The sequence below is a fragment of the Epinephelus fuscoguttatus genome, linkage group LG19, assembly GCF_011397635.1.
Source record: "Epinephelus fuscoguttatus linkage group LG19, E.fuscoguttatus.final_Chr_v1".
Lineage (NCBI taxonomy): Eukaryota > Metazoa > Chordata > Actinopteri > Perciformes > Serranidae > Epinephelus > Epinephelus fuscoguttatus.
The window spans coordinates 34,296,097-34,320,236 of NC_064770.1; the positions used below are offsets into that span (position 1 = coordinate 34,296,097).

Here is a 24,140-nt window from a genome sequence, read left to right on the forward strand (position 1 = left end):
TAAAACATTTTTTTTTTAAATTTGCAAATCAAACTACATATTTTAATTCCTTGTCAATCCCATAAGATGACAACAGATATAGACAGACAGATGTACATAAACACACCTATTTAATTTATTAATTAAATTTTATTTCTATTTCTTTTTTTTTTACATCTTGTAGCCAGTCACAACAGCCTTTATTTTCTGCAACTGCCTGTTCCTTTAAGGGTTCTTCAGTGTATGTAGGTATCTGTTTATGTGTATACTTGTGCATCTTATATCTCTAATTTTTAACCTTTTCTGAATACAGCAGAAAGCAAGTTATTTTGTGTTTTTTAGATTATCTGTGTAGTTTTAAGATGAGCTAGATCACAATATTTTAAAGCATGTACGTTAACAAATAGAGCGTTAAGTGGTTCATAATAATTTGATCGATTTACAGTTCTTCTAGTTCTCTTCTGTAGCATGAAAATTGTAATTGCGTTGGTTTCATATGTGTTTTCCCCAAAGCTCCACACAGCAGGTAATGTATGGAAATATGAGCAGCACCACCGCTACATACATGCACATCACGTGCTGTGTGTAGGGCATCAAGTGCTGGAGGGGGCACTAACACAGCTAATGGTCATCAGTCATAATCATAAGGATCAACTACTGAAATTCAGATCCACACTCATGCTGTGTTATCTCAGATATCAGATACTGATCACGGTGTTTTAATAGTCCTGAATGTGGCATTATCACACCCAGGAATAAAAAAGTGACCCTGGTCAGCTGCAGTCTGAGGTGCTTTGTGCAGCAGTAAACCTCTGCACACATTTCTGACATCATATAATCTCACATCATCCAGGATTCACACTGCTGCTATTTAAAAACACATCAGAGTTCAGTGCTAACACAGAGACAGGCAGCTCACTGTTACTAAATACAGGATGTTTGGGATTATCTCAGGTTTTGCAAACACACCTTTAAGTAATGACTTGTCACACGCCTTTTAACTCCCACAGGCAAACTGTGGAGCTCACACTGGAGGCTTTGTCATTGTGTCTGTTTCTGATAAAACTCCAGCATGCCTTCAGGGCTGGGAGTCGTAACAGGACTGAAGAGGTACTGAACAGGTGAGGCAGAGAGTGATGCAGAGGTAAACAGGGTCAGCGGTCTCGTCTACTCCAGCGCGTTATATTTCTGAAATCAACGATAGTCTCTACTGATTGAAATGATCTCAATCTAAGTCTGGAAACTGAACTGACGCTGAGCTAAAGTGTGGGTGTGTTTGATTTAGGGACTGGAGCAGGTCATTCCTCACCTAGGCACCCTGAGGACGTCTTAAATGGAGAGAATAGGAAGCAACTGTTGAAATCCAGTTGTTGAAATCAGTGAAATTCAAAGTATTTGTTTGCAGATATCTTGGTTGCAAACAAGACAGAGATGAGGTCTGCACATCAATGAACAACCTGTCACTAAACATCAGCATCCTGCAACAGGAGGAGCACCTACCACTCATAATAGGAGAGGAGGACGTGGAGAGGGTTACTGGTTTTACATTCCTGGGAACCCTCATCAGCGAGGACCTCAAGTGGACTATAAACTCCACTGCTCTGGTGAAAAAGGGTCCAACAGAGACTACACAGTCTTTGTACCACTGCTCAGTTGAGAGCATCTCGATGAACTGCATCACGGCCTGGTATAAGAACTGTTCAGCAGCACTGTACATTAAGTATCTGCTCCTGAAACCTCTCAGCCTTCACAAGTGCTTCAACATTAGGCGTGCAAAGTCATCTAGGAGGCCGGATTGGACCCACCAGTTGGGAACCACTGATCTAAAGTGTAAATGAGACCTGCATTAAACGCTAGTTCAAATCTGTAATTCACCGGTGAAGTCAGGCAGCTTCCTGTTTTACTGCCACGCTGCCAAGTGTGAATATGCACCAATATTTCAGGCGTGTGGTCAAATCCTGGTTCTCCTGCAGCTTCCTCAAATTGAACAGTGATCAAACTGAGTCACTTCTCATTGGCGCCAAATCCACTTCAGCAAAATGGACACTTGATGTTGGTAACTCCTCAGTTTCCCCCTCCCTGCAGGTTAAAAACCCTACTTCTGTCCACACAGTATTAACTGCCCTCACACCCTGGTTACATCCCGTATAGATTACTGTAACTCGCTCCTTTTTGGTCTTTCTCTCAAATCCATCCACAAACTTCTGCCGCTCGCATCATCACCAGAACCCCCTCCACCAGTCACATCACCCCTGTCCCTTAGCAGCTTCACTGGCTCCAAGTTAATTACACCGATCTCCACTCCACAACCTAGCTCCTTTGAACTTCTCTGAACTCCTGCACATCCACACCCACACTCAGGTCTTCCTCCTCCATCCACCTCACTGTCTCGCCGGCCTGCCTGACCACCATGGGGTCTACAGCCTTCAGACGCTGAGACGCTTATCTCTATTTCAAATAGCCTGTTCAGTTTGACTCCCGTGCATGTAGCCACACATATCCACTGTGTACGCAGAATTTTATTCAGTGTAAACTTGCTTTGCTGCTGTTATTTTACTTAACTCCTGACCTCGCTGACTTTTAATCTACTGTAATTTTCTCTATCTATGCCTGTGAGGTGACCTCGAGTGTGGTGAAAGGTGCCTTTAAATAAAATGGATAATTATTGTAGTTATTTCATCTGAATAAAATATTTCTATCAGGGTGTCAGCAGGTGTCAGACACTAAATCTAATGCTTTTTTTAAAAAGACAATTTCACTAAATTTAAGGCTGATTTTTAGACAAATGGCCCCTCGTTACCAACTTTTAATTTGTTTTCAAAAAAAAAAAAAGATGAGGAAATCTACTGGAGCCCCTCAGGGATGTGTTCTTTCTCCTCTTTTATTTTGTTTGTACACAAATTAATGCGAGAGTAATCACGCATCAAGATTTGTCCATAAGTAGGTGGACGACTGTTATAGCAAGTCTTCTTCATGGATCAGAATATGATCATGGCCCGCCACTGGATGCATTTCTTAATTGGTGCGACCAGTCTTTGCTGCGCATTAATGCGTCTAACACCAGTGAGATGTTTGATTTTCGGAGGAGGCTTCCTGCTCCCTGCGTGATCAAGGGGGAGCTGGTGGCAGCAGTGCAGTAGTGCAAGTATTTGGGCACTGTCTTAGATGACAAGCGCCTTTTCTTTTCAAGGTAGCTGAGGAGTTTCGATGTACATGCTGCTTTTATTAAGTTTGTTCTCTTTTAACGCGGCCTGTTGGTTTGGTAATCTGAGCCTTAAAAACAAGAACAAGTTGGAAAAGTGGTCAAGTTGTGCTGTAAGATCACTGGTGCTACTTTTAATAACCTGCAGCATCTGTATGTAAAGTGAGGGTCACCTGATGGAGGTTTTTTCCTCCCTAAATCTAGCACCAAGCGTTGCAGATAGTCCTTTGTCCTGTCTCTTAAGCAGCAGTGACCACTAATGGCTAGATTTATCCTTGACAGTATCCCCAATCCTGGATTGGATTGTGTTATGTTAATTTTGTCTCCTCTGTATCCCAAATTTCCCCCCAGAGATGTTAGTTTTACCTTACTTAAGGCTAGTGTAGATATTGTCCTCCTTAGAGGTAGATTTTATGTAGGAATAATCGTGTGTTAAGTTACATATACAGTAAAATGACAGTGTAAAGTTCAGTGGTTGTAGGTGTTAAGATCTGTATTAGAATGTGGACTTTGACACACAAAGCTTCACTCAGACAAAATTAAAGATGGATGAATGAAGTTGAATATTTGCAGCAATTAAGACCTCAAGTTCAAATTTGAGACTGACTTTGAAGACTTACTAGAAATAAATCAAGTCTAGGCAGCACTTAAAGCAAAAAGCTAAGATGTTCTTTAGCCTTCAGTAGCTCAACAGTTAGACAGTTCACAGAAGACAAGAGTCAGACGTCATGTCGGAACACATGTGCACTTTATTGGGATTGTTTAGTCAGTGTACAGGTTGGCCCCACCGGTCTGGCACCCCATGTTACCCCATCACTTCGAGACCCCTTGCCCCACCACCCCGGGGATGAAACCTCCAACAGGGGGAAGAAGAGGTCACGATTGGGTTTTGCATAACAAAAACAAAAAAATTAACAGGACCAAGATATTTTTAAGGCTGAAAGTACAAAAAACCCAGACATAATTTACATACAAGCGATACTACAACCATGTTTAAGTATGCGCCAACCACTGGGCAGCCTTCACAGAGGCGAATACGTGTCTGAACAATGCAGTTAACATTTGGAATCATGTGTCTGAACAATGCAGTTAACAAACATTTGGAATGACTCAAAAGAAAAACAAAATGTACATTTTTTAAGTCCCCAGATGCAACTGCAGAATCCTGGGGTGCTTTTTTTAATAACCTAGCCAAAAACATTACGGTCTCCTTCATCGTTCCAGTTTTTTAAAATCCTGAGTCAAGCGCCAAAAATAACTGAAGCCATGCCAATGAGTTGGTCATCTAGGCTCTGCGCCTGAGTGTGTATGAGAAATGTGTGGTGTGTGGTTGTTTTGCACAGAGCTGAAGTTGTTGGGCGTTTGGTCGGGGAGGGGGAGGAGGAACAGTCTGTTTAGAAGCATTTGCGGTGGACGATGGAGGGGCCGGACTCATCGTACTCCTGCTTGCTGATCCACATCTGCTGGAAGGTGGACAGGGAGGCCAGGATGGAGCCTCCAATCCAGACAGAGTATTTACGCTCTGGTGGGGCAATGATCTGCCGAGAGAAGGCGAGAAACACCGTTAGCATACCATAGCATTTCATTCACATATATGTTAACCTGTCACTATGTAGGCAGCAGCTAAGTGTCACTCTGTGGACTCTGGATCAAGTCAGCTCACCTTGATCTTCATGGTGGATGGGGCCAGGGCTGTGATCTCCTTCTGCATCCTGTCAGCGATGCCTGGGTACATGGTGGTACCTCCAGACAGCACGGTGTTGGCGTACAGGTCCTTACGGATGTCGACGTCACACTTCATGATGCTGTTGTAGGTGGTCTCGTGGATTCCGCAGGACTCCATACCTGAGAGCAGAGACAAAAACACTCGTCAGTATGTTGAAGTGCATTATAACCATAAGAGTTTAGCATGTTCTTAGTGTGTAGCGCAGGTAAAGTTTGGAAACGTACCAAGGAAGGAAGGCTGGAAGAGGGCCTCTGGGCAACGGAACCTCTCATTGCCGATGGTGATGACCTGTCCGTCAGGCAGCTCGTAGCTCTTCTCCAGGGAGGAGGAGGAGGCAGCAGTGCCCATCTCCTGCTCGAAGTCCAGGGCGACGTAGCACAGCTTCTCCTTGATGTCACGCACGATTTCCCTCTCGGCTGTGGTGGTGAAGGAGTAGCCACGCTCTGTCAGGATCTTCATGAGGTAGTCTGTGAGGTCGCGGCCGGCCAAGTCCAGACGCAGGATGGCGTGGGGCAGGGCATAGCCCTCGTAGATGGGCACTGTGTGGGTCACACCATCACCGGAGTCCATGACAATACCAGTGGTACGACCAGAGGCATACAGGGACAGCACAGCCTGGATGGCAACGTACATGGCGGGGGTGTTGAAGGTCTCGAACATGATCTGTAAAGAGAAAGAAAAGCAGTTTAGTATTGTCACTTAGAGATGAGAAAAGTCTTTAGCGTCTGTGGCCACTGCACTCACTACATGCATTACTGTGAGGCTATGATTTAAGTTAGTAGAGGAAAAAAAGTGCAGAAAAAAACATTCCTTCACACTTGTGCATGTCAGATGTCTATTAGGTGCTGATCTACTGACTCAGCTAGACACAAGTGCAGATAAAGGCACACAGTCAAGAGAGACCTGTTGATGATAGATCATCTTATAGGAGAGAGGTCCTGGAGGAGAGGGGGAGGAAGGAGCAAGTGAGAATGGGATGAAGAGGGGAGACCAAGGAGGAAATGAGGCAACTAGCTCTGAACCTTAAAAAAAAGGTACGGTCTGGCTGAACTAGATATGCCACAACTCTACATGTGCACATTTAAAAGGGTGTGTACCTGGGTCATCTTCTCCCTGTTGGCTTTGGGGTTCAGGGGGGCCTCTGTGAGCAGGACAGGGTGCTCCTCAGGGGCAACTCTCAGCTCGTTGTAGAAGGTGTGATGCCAGATCTTCTCCATGTCATCCCAGTTGGTCACAATACCGTGCTCAATGGGGTACTTCAGGGTCAGGATACCCCTCTTGCTCTGGGCTTCATCACCAACGTAGCTGTCCTTCTGGCCCATACCCACCATCACTCCCTGGGCAAGAGATAACACAGACTATTAAAACATGTTCTGCATTGAAACTTAAATTAACCCAAATAATTATGCAGTGAAACATGGGGATAAGTAAGGCGTTTTAAATCTAGTTAGAGGCAGCCATCTTGACTACATGTACTTTGGTGTTAGAAATACAATGGTGTTAAAATAGCATAAAAGCTAGCATAGCATAATTTATAACGGCTGTGTTTATTGACTGGCTTAACAGCACACTAATTTCGCAATGGCTGTAAGTATACAAAAGGTGGTCTAGCTGATGTAAAGTCTTATTAACTACATAACATTTGAGCCAAACTTAAGATGTCATTTGAGATATTAACACTTAATTTTGTTTAAATATATTTAGATTAAATTAAGACTGTAAATGTAGGCATTAACATCTGTGATAAGTTATAATTAGCACAAAGGCTAATTGAAAAAAATTACTTGGCTTTATTCTGTATACTAAGTGTATGCAAGTATATTTATGTTGTGTGTATGCACAGTTTATTGTATATTAGTTGTATTTAAAGAAGTTAAATAGCTTGTCGATATTCAGTTAGTTGCTTAATGAAATAAAGTGTGTATATACACATTCATGTTTAAGATAAATTAAGGTGTGTAAATAGTAAATATTATGTTAAGAATTGTAAGTGTGATTTATTATAATATTTTATTCTTAAAGAAGTAGGATTAAATGCATTTTTTTCTTGTTGCAATCCTTATTTTATTACGTCTTTTTCTCTTATTAATTACGTTCAACAACTTTTTTGGTTGTATTTTTTTCCAAAATAAACGCATCAATCAATCCTGTTGGAGATCAATCACTCACCTGATGCCTGGGGCGACCGACGATGGAGGGAAAGACAGCACGAGGGGCGTCGTCTCCGGCGAATCCGGCTTTGCACATACCGGATCCGTTGTCAACAACCAGTGCGGCGATTTCATCTTCCATGGCTGAACTGTGAAGAGCAGAAACACAACCGGTAAGTCTCACATCCGCCTCCGAGCAGCGCCTGACACTCTGACTTCCTGTTCACTCAACTAGATGCAGTTCACTAGACTAGCCGCTGGGTGGAGCTCGTGCCGCACATTCCGACCGAGCCAGACAAAAGGAAGTGGCGCTGCATTCTGTTATTACCATATAAGGACATGGTTCGGTTTTGAGCAGCTTTGCGGCTACCGGCGCCATGGCGCGCGGCCAGGCAGGGCGACCGAGTACAGCGAGAGAAAAGGAACATTCGACATTATCAGAGCCGGCACCGCGCGACCACTCCCTCCGGGTCACAACCGTTAACTTCCTCTGCTGCCGTCACGTCAGTGCTTAATCACACTTTGTTAAAGACCCGGCAGAAATCTTTGCTTCAATATCACTGCGTCATACTCAACTGCTTCATTCATTTCACTCAACATGGCTGACACACGACCGCAGACACCATTACTACCAGTTCAATATGTTACAGACGCCTTTTAACACTGGGAGTTAATTAAAATAAAATCAAGTTGCATAATGACTCATGAATGGTCACAAGTCCTTGACTGATGCTCCATTTCCTGAAAGCCACGCCTTTTATAATGGGTGGATGAATCGCCATTTCCCCTTTTCCCCCTTATGCAAACTGGCTAGACCGGAAACCAATTAAAGACAGATCTATCTATTTAAGCTTTTAAATTTATTCTTTTAACAGGCCTCATAATCTTGGACCTTTTCTTATTTTTATAAATTATTATAATGTTGAAGTAAAAAAATCTAACACGACCAGGAAGTGGACACAAACGTCCATTAAAAAAATAAAATAAAATAAAAACTTTATTAAAAATTGCCACTGCTGCAAGTCTGAAGGGCGGTGCTAGCATGATGTGGCTAAGCTAATATGCTAAAGTAGGTCACACCCCGCCGCATCGGGCGCACAAAGGGAGCAGCCGGGATCCAGACGACCCCAACTCAAAGCCTCTTTCAAAGTACCCTGCTGAGGGGAAGAGATGCAAAGCAGCACGGCAAAGACAAATGCAAATGTTGCTCAATCACACGGTGAAAAGACCCAGCCCACGTAGGACCGTTGTCTCGCAGGGTTACATTAATTATAAGCCGGCTAACGGTACACCCAAAAGCACCTGTGAGTCGCATTAGCACAAGTTCAGCGGTGTCTTGCAGTCACCACTGCATATCTTAACACAGGCACAAACATTTCCTGGTTTCCGCAATTTTTACTTTTAAAACCATAAAGTTAAATTAGCAGTACAGTTGATGTGTGGCAGGACAAAGAGCCTCGTGGTCACTTCAATCTTTTGCATTCAAAATGGCAAATTTCAGACAGCTGCGTTTTAAATAAACAAATTAACTCGATGTTTACATGAAACATGAATCTAAAATTAGAAATACAAGCATCAGTTCGTGTCTCCTTACCTTTGGGTGGGGGGCTTTTCGCTTTAAGGGAACCGGTTTCAGGCAAATGATATCCCGCACAAGCTGCGTGTGACGGCGCTCAGAGTGAATCCGTTAGCTGTGGGCGCATGTTTTTTATACTGCGTCAGTTGCCCGGCTCTAGCCATAAAAGGTAAACTTTCGGAATAGCGCCCTCTGATTGGTCCGGCGTCATGCACTGGGGCACTGTGCTGCACTGGGCGCTCGCGATTTGAGGGAGAGGGAGAGAGGGAGGCGATAATAGCAAAGGATTGGAGAAAATAAAAGGGAAGGGATTGATGTTGTGAGGCCTAGTAAAGCCTAATCTCTTCATATTCTCTTTTATATACATGTTAAATCATGTTTAAGCTTTTATACGTGTTAAAATGTCCGCCGTGCACCTGTTCGGGACTGGTTGGCACACTGACAGAGCTCAGCAGCAAAGGACTCCTCCCTGTGCAGGCTGCAAAGGCCCAAGACTTTCATCCAGAGCTGCCCTCATTCCCAGCTCCTTTCTTTAGATTACATGACTCTATTTGATTATTCCAGACAACACAGAGGGTGGGGGGGCGATGCTGATGTTGCTGTCCACTTTGAAAACCAGCTGTAAGCTCAGTGGGAGCCACAGCCACTGCATCACCAGGTCACACACATGGCACACACACACACAGTAGTGGAGCTGATCTGCCACAAGCTAGGGATGACCACTTATGTTATGTAGGCCACCCCTTCGCCATAGTGCTCACTGATAATGTTCATTTATTGATTAAGTATTTGTGCTTTGTGGCTACAGGCTCTTTGGGCTCCTCCTGAATATCCTGTCAGAGGCTGGCTGCTCTGCCTCTGCATGAGATTTGATAGTTTGACAAAGGTGTGTCGTTTCAGGGGAGGATGGGGTTTGTTAGGATTGTCAGATTTAATGGTGCTTGCAGTGTACTAGATGTTAAAAATAGAGTTAGATAGTAGTGCTCAGACAGTGTACCTTGTGATAATAACAAAAAAAGCCCCAAAATACAGCTGAGTGAAAGTGGAGGTTTTCAGTTGCTGTTTCACCTAGGTTAGGGGACGGCAACCTTTACTATCAAAAGAACCCAAAAAATCTCTCTGGAGCTGCAAAACATATTTGAGCCTTACAATAAGTAGCACTACTATTAACACAGCCTGTGAAGTCTAAATGAGCCTATCAGCATCACTCAAAGGTCTGAATTAGCTTTGGTCTAACGTATACTGAAGCATATTGACGTGAGGCGACAAACTTTATTTAAAGACTAACATTTTGACACAAGGTGCGTCTTCATCTGAGTCCAATAATGAGCATTCATTCATTTGTTTTACCACAAGGTGGCCACTCTGCTGTGGATTGTTAATGATTATTTGGTGCTTTAACTTTGCAGCGTTGGTGGTAAAAGCAACCAAATCTGTCCAAGCACAATTAAATTCTCTTTTGACTTTTCCTCTTCTGGATTCAGGGTCTATCGCCCCTTTTACACTGCCTGTTCAAGGTGGGGATATTGCGTTGCTGTGCCGCCTTTTTGTTCTGTATAAAAGGTACGATCAGACAGAGATGTCCCGCCTTTAAGCCAGTGACAAGGGTAGTAACAGCGCCGAGGTGAGGTTGGCGTAAAAGGCACAGCTGGCATGATGACATTTCATGTGTACAACCGACCACTGAGAGATTTAAAAAGCAGCTAATAGCAGTTAGCGGCTAACTCAAAGTAGGAGATCAGCGGCTGAAAACATGCAAATTGGGGAAACACTGAGGTCCAGGAGCTCCTCACCCTGAGAGAGGGCGAGATCAGCTGCCATATTACAGAGACACACTGTACTGACACAGACACACGACACTGGTGTGTAAAGTGTCGCGGCCATCATGCCTCTTGACTCCGGGATGCTGGCATACTGTCTAAAATCACACATTATGCCGCTGTTGTTTGGCTTTGTGTAAAAATGCAAAGACGGTGTAAAGACGGGACTTCGTAGTGGCTCCACAGTGCGATCTCCAGGAGCTGGGGAGACTTAGGAAATGGCGCCAGGCCGTGTGGAGCACATTTTAGATGACGAAACGTTTTTTTATTTAGTGTATAGGCCACACAGAGGGAAGCACTTTAGGCCTACAACAATGATAAATGAAAATTAAAAATGTTAAAAAATAACCGTTATTCATTTCCACATAATTTTAGTCAAAGCCAAAGGAGGAGGGCTTAAGAGCCGCAGGTTGCCCACCCCCTTACCAAAGCTATTGTGTGCCATTTTGAACCATTATGAAACAGGAAGACTCTCTGTCAGCACTCCCTGTCCTCCAGCTTCATCAACCAAACCTGTTTGATTTACCTTTTTACCTGCTTTTATTCACCTTTATTAGATAAAACACACACCGCTTGTATTATCGCTCCTATTTTTCACCTCCTGGTCCACTGGACTTTTAAAATATTGAGGCCTCTCGCCCTCTGCCTCATTCACATCATGACTAATGAGGCCCATGTGACACGATCTCAGACTTAGATTTTAAGGCTAGCCAAGGGCCTGTAGGCTACTAAAATTTCCATCCACTGATTCACTGCCACATTAAGTCTCTGTACACCATCAGACCATTATCATAAATTATACCGCTCCACTCTCCTTTTTTTCACATCTCACTCTTTCTCTTCTCTGCCCTTCTCTCAACTATTTTCTCTTTAAAACATGCGGTACACACTATCATTCACTTTGTGCTGTGTGTGTTAGCAGACTGGCTGGGCAGCTTCAGTGCCATTTAAAGCTCTAACTGAGGCCACTGCGACATGCAGCAACTTCTTCTCTTCCTCCTTTACCACTTCCCCTTCCTCTCTCTCAGTTACACCAACTCCTGTTTTTTTTGCTCTTTTCTTCTCTTCCTTGTCCTCATTCATGCTGTGAAAAGTTGCCTTTAAATGGACACTATTGGTTCCTGTGACCCCTTTAAATCAGCTTTAACGACAGCTGCTTGTGTAACTTCCCCCTAACCCTGCAGATTCTGAAGGGGTTAATTTCAGGCCATGTTACAAACACCCTGCTCCCAGACTTAAATAATTATTCTGTGGTGATAAACATTTAATTAAAGGGAACAATCAGAGCTGCACCTGTCATTTCACCCACGTCAAGCTTTGACTCCAGGGAAACACTCTCCGTAGAGACGATGTTAGAGGGTTTGCAGATGAAAGGGAGTGCGTTTAAGGTGATCAAAGGTCTACTGGGCCCACTTATTGATTTACAGGTCTTAAATCTCATAGTAAAGGGTCAGATCTCAAACCTACTTTATCCCTGTGTTACCTATTTTAGCCTCGTCTTTTCATTTATCGTCATTTCATTGGTGATAATGTTGCATTTCTGTAATGACGGAGGGGAAAGGGTTGGTTCAGGTGTCTTGAACCTTGTTTCTCCATGTTGACACTGTGAAAGAATAAACAGGGATTGGCTGGGAAATATTTAATCTGGCTTTAAGGGAGTGCCTCTGGGTCAAGCTGACAGTGTGTGTGTGTGTCTATACATTTGCACATACATGGGTTAGTGAGTGAGTGAGTCATGTTACGGCCCAGCCTACACCGATTCAAGTTTGTGGCGTGGCATATTCTTCTGAATTTACTCCTGCATAAGAGTGGAAATACGGATTATTTTCACTTCAGTATCACTTTGGTAAAAGTTCAGTGTGTAAGATTTAAGGGGATTTAGTGGTGTCTAGTGATGAGGATTGCAGCTTGTGACAAGCTAAAACTTCTCTCAGTTAGAATTCCCTAAGTGTGCATTGTTCAAGAGGTTTTTACCAGGAGCTGAATTATCCACAAAGGTCTCTTCCTCTTCAAAACAAAAGGGCTGTTGATTTAAATAGTTAAAAACACTGAATAAAACAGTTTCATGTTACGAATCAGTGTTTTTCAGATGCTGTTTGGCACATTGCGGACAGGCTGCTAGCCCAGCACCTGCAACAGTGTGCTTACATTTTTTGTCCGATAACTTAATGTGATTCAGATTCAGACATTCAGGAGGTTTTTACTGGCAGCCAAATTATCCGCAGAGGTCTCTTCCACTCCAAAAGTAATGGAACAGGTGATTAAAACTGTTTTAAATACTGAATAAAATAGTTTTATGCTATAAATCAGTGTTTCTCTAATGCTGTTTGGCACATTGCAGACTGGCTGCTAGCTCAGTACCTGCTAATGTGTGCTCACCTGTTTTCTCTGATAACTTCATATGTGCTAATCTTATTTCTAATCCAGACATTTAGGAGGTTTTTACCATGAGCTGAATTATCTACAGAGGTCTGCTCCTCTTCAAAACAAATGGACCTGGTGATTAAGACCAGTCAGACCACTGAATAAGCAGTTTCACGTTAAAAATCAGCATTTCTGGGGCGTTGGTGTCTTAGTGGATAGAGCAGGCACCCCATGTACAAGGCTGTTGCCGCAGCAGCCCGGGTTCGAATCCAGCTTGTGGCCCTTTGCTGCATGTCATCCCCTCTCTCTCTCCCCCTTTCACACTTGTCTGCCCTATACATTAAAGGCAAAATGCCCAAAAAATATTTTTAAAAAAAATCAGACCAGGTGATCAAAACCGTTTAAAATAGTGAATAAGGCAGTTTCACGTTACAAATGAATGTTTTTCAGATGCTGTTTGGCTCATCGCAGACAGGCTAGCTCAGTACCTGCTAATGTGTGCTCACCTTTTTCCTCTGATAACTTAATGTGTGCTAATTGTATGTCTAATCCAGACAACAAGGAGGTTTTTACCGTGAGCCAAATTATCCACAGAGGCCTTCTCCACTCCAAAACAAGGGACCAGGTGATTTTAACCAGTAAAAACACTGACTAAAACAGTTTCATGTTACAAGTCAGTGTTTTCCAGCACTTGCTCACGTATGCTCACCTTTTTTCTCTGATAACTTAGGATCCAGACAGTCAGAAGGTTTTTACCAAGAGCTAAATCATCTGAAGAGATCTCTTACTATCCAAAACTAACAGAGCAGGTGATGAAAACAGTTTCACATTAAAAAAATCACTGTTTTTCCAAGGCTGCTCGTTGCAGAAGAGCTGCTAACTATGGTGGCCAATGTGAAAAGCAAATGACCCTAAGTAGAGCCAGTATGTGGTTTGTATACATTGTGGGCTACTGTAGAAACATGGCAGTGCAACATGGTGATCTCCATAGAGAGACTGCAATGCTGTAGATAAGGATTTGTTCCCCATATAAATATAAACGCTCACTACAAGGTAACAGAAACACTGTGATTTTTTTTCCAGGTGATTATACACTAAGGAAAACATGCTTATTATATCCCATTTCTGCCAGTATCTCACCCTAAATCCTGCACACTGGGCCTTTAAATCAGCTGTCAGTCATCTTAGGTAAGCAGGACTTTGGATATGCATTTACTCATGTATGTGTGTGCACTGTTAGTAATTGAGAGGTCTCTGGTTAAGTGGTGTGTTGTCAACACTCTTCAGTTGGAATTTCTACGAGCCAAGTGCCTGGAATAGTGTCCTGGGAAGACTCCTCTCGTGTCATAACAGTATGTGTGTGTATATGTTTACACCAGTGAAACGCAGGCTCTCTGAACCTGCACCTTGCTGCCAAGCTCCTTAATGCAACAGAGCTAATGATTTTTTCGGAGGATCTTTCATCCAGACAGAAGTTTACACACAGGCCCTCGAGGTGTTGTCTTTAACAACTCTTACTACAAGTTGTGATTATCTAAATAAGCCGTTCATCAAACTAAGTGACACTTTAATGAGAGCAACAAGTAGAAGCTCTGACAGGCTCGAACCTGTCCTTTACAGTCAGGGAGAGTTCAGAAGCTACTGAAGATAACTGTAATTTAGTTGTAAAAGCTCTCTGCCCTTTAGCAAAAACACCTCATCTGTATGTTTCTACGAAAATGATGTTCAGCAGCTTGACCGAGCGGCCACCAGCGGAGGCCAACGTGGGGCCAGAGTCAGCTGGTACAAAGGTTTTCAGCCAGGTGAATTGTTCAGCTGTACCTTTCAATGCTTGTTGGTGTTTTTTCTGTGTGGCATTCAAGAGCCTGGGGGCTTAACCTGGAGTATCATAACTCACCCATGTCAGTGACTGGTGATACTGACATGGATTGAACACAACCTGCAGTGTTCCGGTGGGGAAAACCCTCCTGAATGTGGCTTAGAGAGTTTTGCATTTGAAGGCCGCACTGCACAAACAGCTTTTGCTAGTAAAGCACTGTTTGAGGGCCTTATTCCCGTCAGCATGACCACAAGGTTTTCCATGATATAAAAGTTTATCACCTTGCTTACCCCCCCCGCCAAGTGAGTAGATTTGTGTCCAGTGCCTTAAAGCAGTGGTTCTCAAACCTTTTTTTCAATATTATATCCCCTTTAAAATACTTTATCAGCCAAGTAGCCCCTGACCAAATGTAAACATGAACATGGTTGCGTTCGTTACAGCCGTGAAAGATGGCATTAAAAATACACTTAAGCCCTGTTTCAACCCAACACTTTAGGTATGGAACCAAAAGTAACCCTTCAGATAACCGGTTCCACCACAAACAGTACCCTTAGATGTGGGCGGGGTTGTTGTCACTCACTGCTCCGTCCAGCACTCACTGTATTTCCTCCTTTATCAGTCTGCACCTTGTTTATCGTCCACAGAACGAGGCTGCACACTGACAATTCAGAACAAAATACAACAGGCTGCAGTGAGAGTCTCTCTCCATGGGATATTAAAAATAGTGGGTTTGTGTATTTAGTCCTTCTCAGGCAAGCTCAGGGGCTTAGTGTTGCTATAGCCCACAGGAAAGACGCTCCAGAGCGATTTTTTTTTCTTCTCCGAGTGAGGATTAGAATATATGCAGTTCACATAAACCTGTCGAAATCTAAACTAAAAGTGTGTGTCATAAAAAAACTAAAGCGATGGTCAAAGTTGTCACAGTGAAATATAAGGTGTGTTGATGGATTCACGTCATCAACTCATGCATTGAGTAACATTACAAGTGAACGTTCCACCTTAAAAGCCGCCGGCAGTCGGCCCAGTGAATGAAGTTATTTTTTCTCAGACTCCAGCTGCTGTGAGAGGCAGCAAAACATCCTTTCATTTTATAGTTACAGTTTACTAATAAAACTCTCCACAGTGTGAACAGTGGTTACATGAGCCTCAAAACCAGACACAACTCAGCCCTGAGCAGAGTGACCGTCCTCTACTGACCAATCAGACTGCAGTGTTCACAGCTCCACCTTTTAGTACCAGATCTGTGTGCTAGGTACCCCAACAGAGGGGGGACCAAACATGGGGACGGTACAGAACGATTCCATTGGTACCATCCACAACTTTTCACAGTGGAAACAGAAAGAAATCAAACTGAACTGAACTGCTTGGTGGAAATGGGGCTTTGGTCACTTTCTTGTCCAGAGGTAGATAAGAAGATTGATTGCGCTTTCAAGTCTCTACAGTAAATTCGTCGCTGGAGTCAGCAGCTGCCGTTAGCTTAGCACAAACACTGGGAATAGGTGGAAACATCCAGCCTGGCTCCGTCCATAGGTAACAAAATCAACCTTAAGTTCACAAATGTAAATGTTGCAAATGTTTGTGCTGACACAAACAAATGAGATGTTACAAGATCAGTACTGAAATGCTCCTAGGTGTATTTTGTTACCTTTGGACAGGCTAGCTGTTTCCCCTTGTTTCCAGTCTTCATGCTAAGCTAAGCTAACTAGCGGTGGGCTGCAGCTTCTTAATCAATATGTGGAATGTTTGATACTCAGTTTCTGTACCCCTACATTCACCTTTGGGGTTACCTCACCTATAAAGAGGTGTTACCTCTCCCCTTTTGCTGTTCGTGGGAGAGGTAAGTGACATTGCTTCGATGGTAATTTCCATGTTTTAGCGCTGTTTAGATGTGTATGAGTTCATTTTATGCTAACATATTCCTGTATCACTTAATTTGGGCTTGAGTTTGTATGGTTGTCAGGTATGTTTTCTGTGTTTTATCGCACTTCATTAAATGTAACATGGCCGCCCTTTATGCTGTTGAACTCCATGGTAGAGGGGCTCGAGGATTTTGTTTCTACCTCTTGCTGTCAGAGTTGGAACAAACGGAGATTGCCTCCAAAGATATCCGCAGTATCTTTGTGCTAAGCTAAGCTAACTGGCTGCTGGCTTTAGCTTTTAATTTTAATCGACAATGAGACAGATATCAGAAGTGACAGTGGTATCAATCTTGTCATGTGATTCTCCGCAAGAAAGCGAATCATTGTTTCTCCAAAATGTCGAACTATTCATTTTAACTTCTTGTTTTTTTGTCTAAAGGAGGAAATGCCAAGATTGAGGCATTCAGCTCGACCTCACATGACCTTTCCCAAACATTGATACTATCACACACACACATGTGCGAAGATGCAGTTAAGCAAGAATGAAACTTCTGTAGGTGACAAAGTGCATTTCCAACATGACGTCATATATTTCACATCATCTTCCTCTTATATCTCTTTACCAACATCTTCACTCCACTCAGATCCAGTCTGATGGTTTTGTCTGTCGCTCCCACCTCATGCTTTTTGTTTTCCTCTTTGGATGTCCACATTTGCAGGCCTTAGCTTTCAACCTCACTCAAGGCTAATTGCAACTAATGTTTTTTGTATTGAGCTGCAGCCTTGTAGTCTAATAGCAGTGAGACTCAAGGCAGCAGATGTTTAACTCTTTCTGCCTGTGTGTGTGTGTGTGTGTGTGTGTATAATAGATATAGTATTCATGTCCACCCCCTATGGCCGGCTTTACCCATTAGCAACAGGCCTTTCATGGTTCCTCTCCCCTCCCCCGCAAACACACCCACATATACACCAAACATGCCCTTGTTACAGCCTCAGCTCCCCGGTGCCATGAGTGCCAGAAAATATCAAATCTTCCTCAGAATCAGAGCGACAGAGAGAGGAAGAGGAGGAGACAGCGTTAATGTAGACAGAGAGGAGAGAGGAGGAGGAGGTTGTGAAACTAAATCAGTCCATGATGGCCTTCTTAGGTTGAAAGCAAAGAGAAACTTGCGGCATCTTTACTCATTAGAGGAACAGGAAGTCATGTGGGAGGGGTTTGGTAATGAAAGGAGTGGCAGCGCTGCAGAAAAGACTGCTTCTTCTTCTTCTGTGGTGCTGCTGCTGGCTAACTAGTTACCATATTTGAAGAGAAAAACCTGAGCTGATGACGTCACACAGGGGTGTTACAACACCATCAGTTCACTGGTAAACACTGAGACAACGCAGGCACATATTCACACTCAAACACCCATTCAGTTGAGAGGTCAGGGTGGTGAGATGTCAGCAAAGACTGTTGTTTGACCCTCAGAAAACACACACACACACACACACACACACACACACAGTCTTCACACCCACGTAGACTCACCCACATCATATATCCATATAAAGCTTTCCACTGAGCTCTGAATTACTCACACATACTCGCACTGTCATCAAAGATAGCACTGGTTATGATTAGCTGTTGTCTTTTAAGGTTCTTTGACCTTTGAACAACACACACATGCATATAAACACCCGTGCTACAGTGGTCACTGGGTTACTGATTATCTCGTCACGTGGCCTGACTTCAGCAGGCAAAAGGCAAAAAGTCAATGAGATCACCTGTTAGCTCATTTGATATGAATCAAGACTGCTGCAGGTGCTAAACACACAATTCATTTGGCCCTGTCTACATGTATACAGATTTCATTCATTCATTCATTTTCTGTACACACTTATCCTGTCAGGGGTTGTGGAGGAGCTGGAGCCTATCCCAGCTGAGACTGGGTGAGAGGCAGGGTTCACCCTGGACAGGTCGCCAGACTATCACAGGGCTGACACGTAGAGACAGACAACCATTCACACTCACATTCACACCTACGGACAATTTAGAGTCACCAATTAACCTGCATGTCTTTGGACTGTGGGAGGAAGCCGGAGCACCCGGAGGAAACCCACGCTGACACAGGGAGAACATGCAAACTCCACACAGCAGGGCCCCTGTGCCGCCCAGTACCGTCTCGCAAACATATTATACATTTTCCCCTCTGTTTAATAAAGAAAAAAGTCTGTACACACGACCATCGTTTTACAAAATATCTCCGTGCACACTAGCACGCAAAAATGACTCCAAACGCTCACCGGCATTAGCTGTCATCTGTTGTCTTTCCACGATATTAAAGGGATACCTCACTGATTTTCAACCAGCTTTGAATCACACTAGTGAGAGTAGTATGTATAAATGAACTGTGGCAAACTTTCCTCCATCTTACCACCCAGATCTCCCTGCCAGATGATGCATTTTGTGTCGTCCGGCAAAGTTTCACTGGCTCTCGGGCTGTTCCTTGAACTACAGGCTGTACTTCTCCCACCCATGCTGCCACCAGAGACTCAAAGAGTACAGAAGATCAAGAGACAGAACCGCCTTTTTCTTTCTTTCTTTCAAACTGAGACTGAAATCAGATTAAACAGATCAAAACTAAGCAGCCCTGATCAAATCTAAACCTAAATCTAAAATATTCTGTTTTTGAGCCTCAGATGTTTTCAGAAACATATTTTGGCTTATTGTCTAGGCATATTGTATAGACAGCCCAGTTTTACAAAAAAAACCAACATCTTTTCAGTTGTGAGATACTTCTTTAAGACAGTAAACCTTCTATCCTCCTTCAATATAAGAACAAAAGAGCTCACTTTAACATACAAATGATGCTCTGGACATGCAAAAGATTTCCTTCCCCTCCTAATTGACAACAATCCCTCCCACCAATTGTCCCACCATCTTCTAATTTTGATGGGTAAGATCCAAAACTGTTGTATCCGGTGGACTCTACCGTGGAAGCTGAAGTGGTGCTAACAACACCAGGTGCAGCTGATGGTGCAGCAACACTAAGTTTAAGTACAAAGTACCAAGCAGTGCTAAAAAAAGGTAAAAAAAAAACAAAAAACAAAAAAACAGGTAGCCTGCTATTGTTGTTGTTTCTGGTATATTCTCATTGCACAAAGCAACAATGGGCATGTGCAAATAGAGGAGATGATGTCACCATTTCCCAGACTCTGTTTTACACATCCACATGGACACAAAGTTACTAGAGTTTTTAAAGTCTGCACATAAGGTGGCAAATTTACATTTTAGTGACCTGTTTGTTTGTGGACAAGAGGCCAAAACTTAAAGGGAAATATAAATTTCTAAAACTATGTGTGAAGATGAGAAGATTAATGATATGTTAACAGGAGAGTGGCATCAATCTTCTCATCTAACACTCCACAGGAAAGCAAATAAGAGCCCAGTCTCACTCCGAGGTTGTCGAAATCTGGCACTTGGGCAGTGACTTGCGGCGTCAAAAACCAACGCAAAAAGGCGTACGTTAACATTGGCATGATAGGCGGCCAGTTGCCGTTATAGTTTAATGGCACCTGGTGGCGTCAGGGGGAAACATGGCAGGACAAGGTTGACAGTTAAGGTGGCAAAAGTCCAAGTGGGGCAGGCAGGTCCAACAAACCCGAGGGAGCAGTGTTCACGTCCTGTAAGATTCCAAAGCCAAATCTGTTCTTTTTTCCTAAACCCAACCATGTGTGTTCCTTGTTGAAGGGAAAAAAACATCAATTCACAGTGTTGTACTGACGTAGTGCTTTTATTTTGAAAGAGACTGTATGTAAATGTTACATTTCCTGTAAAAACTGAAGTGTATTTTGAAAGAAGACAATGCATGTAGCAGGCTGAACTTGACACGGCGTCCCAGAACGTCAGCAACCAACACACCCAGGGTACCCTGGACAACGTTTGTGGACGTGGAAAGTCCATGAACGAATGTCGATATGTGACAAGGTCGGAGTGAGAATGTGTTGCAAATAAACACACTTTCCAAAATGACAAACTTTTGCTTTAAATTGAATTTTAAATTTTAAATTGAGCTGTTGATGCAGACAGCGACTAAAAGTTTTGTCTGTCTGCAGCAAAATCTTCTCCTCTTTTTTCCTTTCTTCCTATCTTACTAAACCAGCTTTTTCACCCTCTCCTCCTCCTCACGCCCTCTCTTTCTCTCATCTCTGCAGCCTGTTGAAAAGTGACTGGCTGACTGATTGTTTGCCATCTGTGACTGGTCATAGTTTCAGTGAGGGAAGCCCTATTCACCACTCTGCCCTCACCCCCTTCCTGCCTCCCTCCCTCCTTCCTCTCCTCATCCCCCCTCTCTCCTGTGATACAGCCAATAGATCGGCCGTCTGCAGCGTCATCGATCTGTGGGTCACCGTGGTGATGGTGTGACTACAAGGCACGGGCCAGTTACCAGCTGTGTGTGTGTGTGTGTGTGTGTGTGTGTTGTGCCTGCCAGCTGGCCTGTTCATGCGCCGATTGGATTAGCTTCCCATTTAAGGCCCAACTGGATCTTTAACTCCAACCCCCCACTTCTTACACACACACACACACACACACTGAGTTTACTGGCCCCTCCTCGTCATGGCTGCCTGACCAGTATCGTATACCAGTCATCAAACTTTGCACAGCTCACTGGAAATCTCTCTACACCTCTTTCATTTCACACCTCAGTACAACAAGTAGTTCAGATTACAAAGCACATATTGTTGTGATGATCCAAACACGTTCTTGGTGACTTACAGGCTTGGCACTTCCTCTTATAAAAGTGTGTCACAGCTCGTGTTGGTCTCGCTCCAGCACCGAGCTCTGAAATAAAAGTGTTAGCTGCTGGCTGCGCACTAATGCAAAACATCTTCCGCTAATAATTGATTAAAGGAACCTCTTAATGTTATTATAGATAAATCGGATCAAGCTTGATGTGTTTCACCCAGTATTCAGACTTGTTTTCGCCAGACAAAGAGAGCTTCTCTTTCAAACTAATGAAGTAACCACATGCAGCATCTGAGGCTGAAATGTTTTTTTCTCTTCCTCATGAACAAACACCAGGCCCCCTGTATTCTCTTCTTCTTCTCTTCCTCTTCCTGTGCATCCACCTCACTTCCTCCCGGCGTTCTGCGCTCTTACTGGCTCAAAGTAACAGCTGCCTTTTAAGGTTGTGAGGTTTAACTCAGGTGTCGTGCAAAACAGGGGCTGATGACGGCTTCCAGCGGTTTAACCATGAATGGAGAAGTGTCAGAAATGAACCCAGAGCTGCATGTAAAGATTTCCTGAGGTGTTTACTGCATGAAAAGACAGAAACATGATCACATTATCTTATATATAAAAGAAGGAAAAAGGACCAGGAGACATGTTTTTACGCCTCTGTGACCTGCAAGACCTGCTTTGTCTTCAGGTCCTGTCGGGCGGAGCTGAGTAAGTGGCAACTGGGAGCACCTGGCCAGTGTCCCAGTGGCAGCTTATCGAAGCCTGGCTGTGCCATCAGTTCGACCTCTTCCCCTCATCCGACGCCACGTTTTTTTGTTTAAGTGGCTTCGGCCTGGTTTACAGTTTGTGTTCTACACTGTACAACACCCTGCACACATCACTCACTCACCCGTTCACCTGACAACACACTGACACACAGATTTACACACCTCATGGCTTAATTATGTTTCGGCAGTTATCTTCTGTTAATAATAAATTTGCACACTTTTCAGTTGATGTCATGTGTGTCTCCCGTTTTTGTCATGGCCTATGAGTTGAGTCATAGCAGTACGAACGTCCATCCATCTGTCCATTCTCGTGAACGTGATATCTCTGGAACACTGTGAGGGAATTTCTTCAAATTGGGCACAAACGTCCACTTGGAGGTCACTTGGACCTCTCAAAGCATGTTTTGGGCCATAGTGCAAGAATTCATACAATAATTACAACAAAATTCCACACCAATGTCTAACTGAATAAAATAATGCCATTTCATATCCAAAAGGTCAAAAGTAACTTCACTGTGACATCATAATGTTCAGCGAAAACACTTTTTTGGCCATTACTCAACATCATTTCTCAGGAACAGGGGGGAAGACATTGGTCAGATACTGAATCTGTGACACTAATCTTGGGTGTCTATCTTGAAACTGCTGATTGATTAGATCTTCTGTGCTGCCAGATTGAGGATGTGTGTGAAGCTTCTTTGCTGCATCATTTGAAGCATCGTTAGCTGTCATGGCTGCATATGACTCAGGACAGACATGGGTGTAAAGTGAGGCCTACCACTGCAGGATGATACTTCTACTTTTGAATGTAGTTTGTGCAAAATATCAAAGAGATCTTCTCCTCAAGCTAAGAGGAGCGACGGACTTATCCATCTCTGCATCTAATTCTAACTCCCACTGACGCACACACACACATGCACACACTCCTTATGCACCCCCTGCATTGTGGTGAACCCAGGGAGGCTTATCTGTCCTCAACCATCTGTCTCCGTCTGGTGGGAGGGCTCCTCCTCTCAGATTGGCTCATTTCACAAGCTGCCAGCTCTGTGATTGGCTCGTTTGGGAGTCTCGAGCCTCTGGACAGGCCCCCGGCCCTGCTTTTACTTCCTGATCTTCCTTATCCCATCGCTGCCCCCTCAGCTGGAGCTCGAATGCAGTGAGAGAGGTCAGCAGCCTACACACGCCCATGCACTTTGGTCCGTAGTCCCTGGCACTCGGCTGTGTTTGGACGCTACTTACGTAACGCTACAGCCTGTCGTGCCTCCCTGCTTTCTTTCTGATTCTCCTCTTATCTCTGGATCGTTCTCTTCCTGTCCACTGTCTTTATCTTATTCTGACAAATGACAATTACATGTCAGCTTCTGATTAAACTGTTAAATATAGAGGGATTATGCGCCAAGTCATACCTCTGTCTACATCCTCCTCTCAGCCCTAGAAATGTATCTCCTCTCCTCTCCTCTCCTCTCCTCTGCATAGTAACCGAGAGCCCACCCTCTCTGTTTGCCACCAAAAAACAACTTCACTGCGGTGCTGCAGCGTGCACCCGGTGCCCCTGAATCACTGAGTAAAGTTTGCATGCGTTGCGTTGCTTTGTTGTATTGTAGCACCTCTTTTTTTGTTTTTACGCCAGCCGGCAGGTTTGTGTGTGTGTGTGTGTGTGTGTGTTTGTGCTGGGGGGCTATATTGTTTTGTATGGTGCGATGCTGTTCATTTCTGTTTGCAGTTCCCACCCTTCTCCTCTCTCACACTTGCTGTTTGAATGAGCTGCCTGCTCCGCACCGATTGGCTGCCGGCGGCTGCCATATAAGGGCATAGGCCAGCAGCAGCAGCAGGAAGTGGGGTAAAGAGGAAGTGGAGTGCCGGCTCTTGCAGACCGGCAGCAGAATGTGCAGCCTATAGAGAATTCATAAGAAACTGCCACACCTTTCCTCGGATCCTTCTCCATCTTTTATTCTCGGTTTATAACATATCACGTCTTCTATTTCTCCTCTCTTCCTCTCCTTTGTCATTCATCCTCCTCTCCTTCGTCTCCTGATTTAGCATCCTTTCCTAATCAGCACATTCACGAGCCAGTCACTCATTACCTGCTGTGCTTATAAGTGTGCTCGGAGTGTGTGTGTGACTGGAAGCCGCTTAATCACTCATGGCAGCGATCTTT

The 24,140-nt window shown here is 43.9% G+C and overlaps 1 protein-coding gene across 1 annotated transcript; it reads right to left on the reverse strand.

The window, feature by feature from the left end:
• Positions 1-3,907: 3,907 nt before the first annotated feature.
• On the reverse strand, positions 3,908-8,806 carry actb2 (actin, beta 2). The gene is made up of 6 exons (XM_049560987.1): positions 8,652-8,806; positions 7,077-7,206; positions 6,005-6,244; positions 5,132-5,570; positions 4,845-5,026; positions 3,908-4,719 (listed from the first exon to the last, which is right to left on the reverse strand). The coding sequence occupies exons 2-6, from the start codon at positions 7,197-7,199 to the stop codon at positions 4,576-4,578; spliced, it is 1,128 nt and encodes a 375-aa protein (XP_049416944.1). The 5' UTR covers positions 7,200-7,206; positions 8,652-8,806; the 3' UTR covers positions 3,908-4,575.
• Between the last annotated feature and the right edge of the window lie 15,334 nt (positions 8,807-24,140).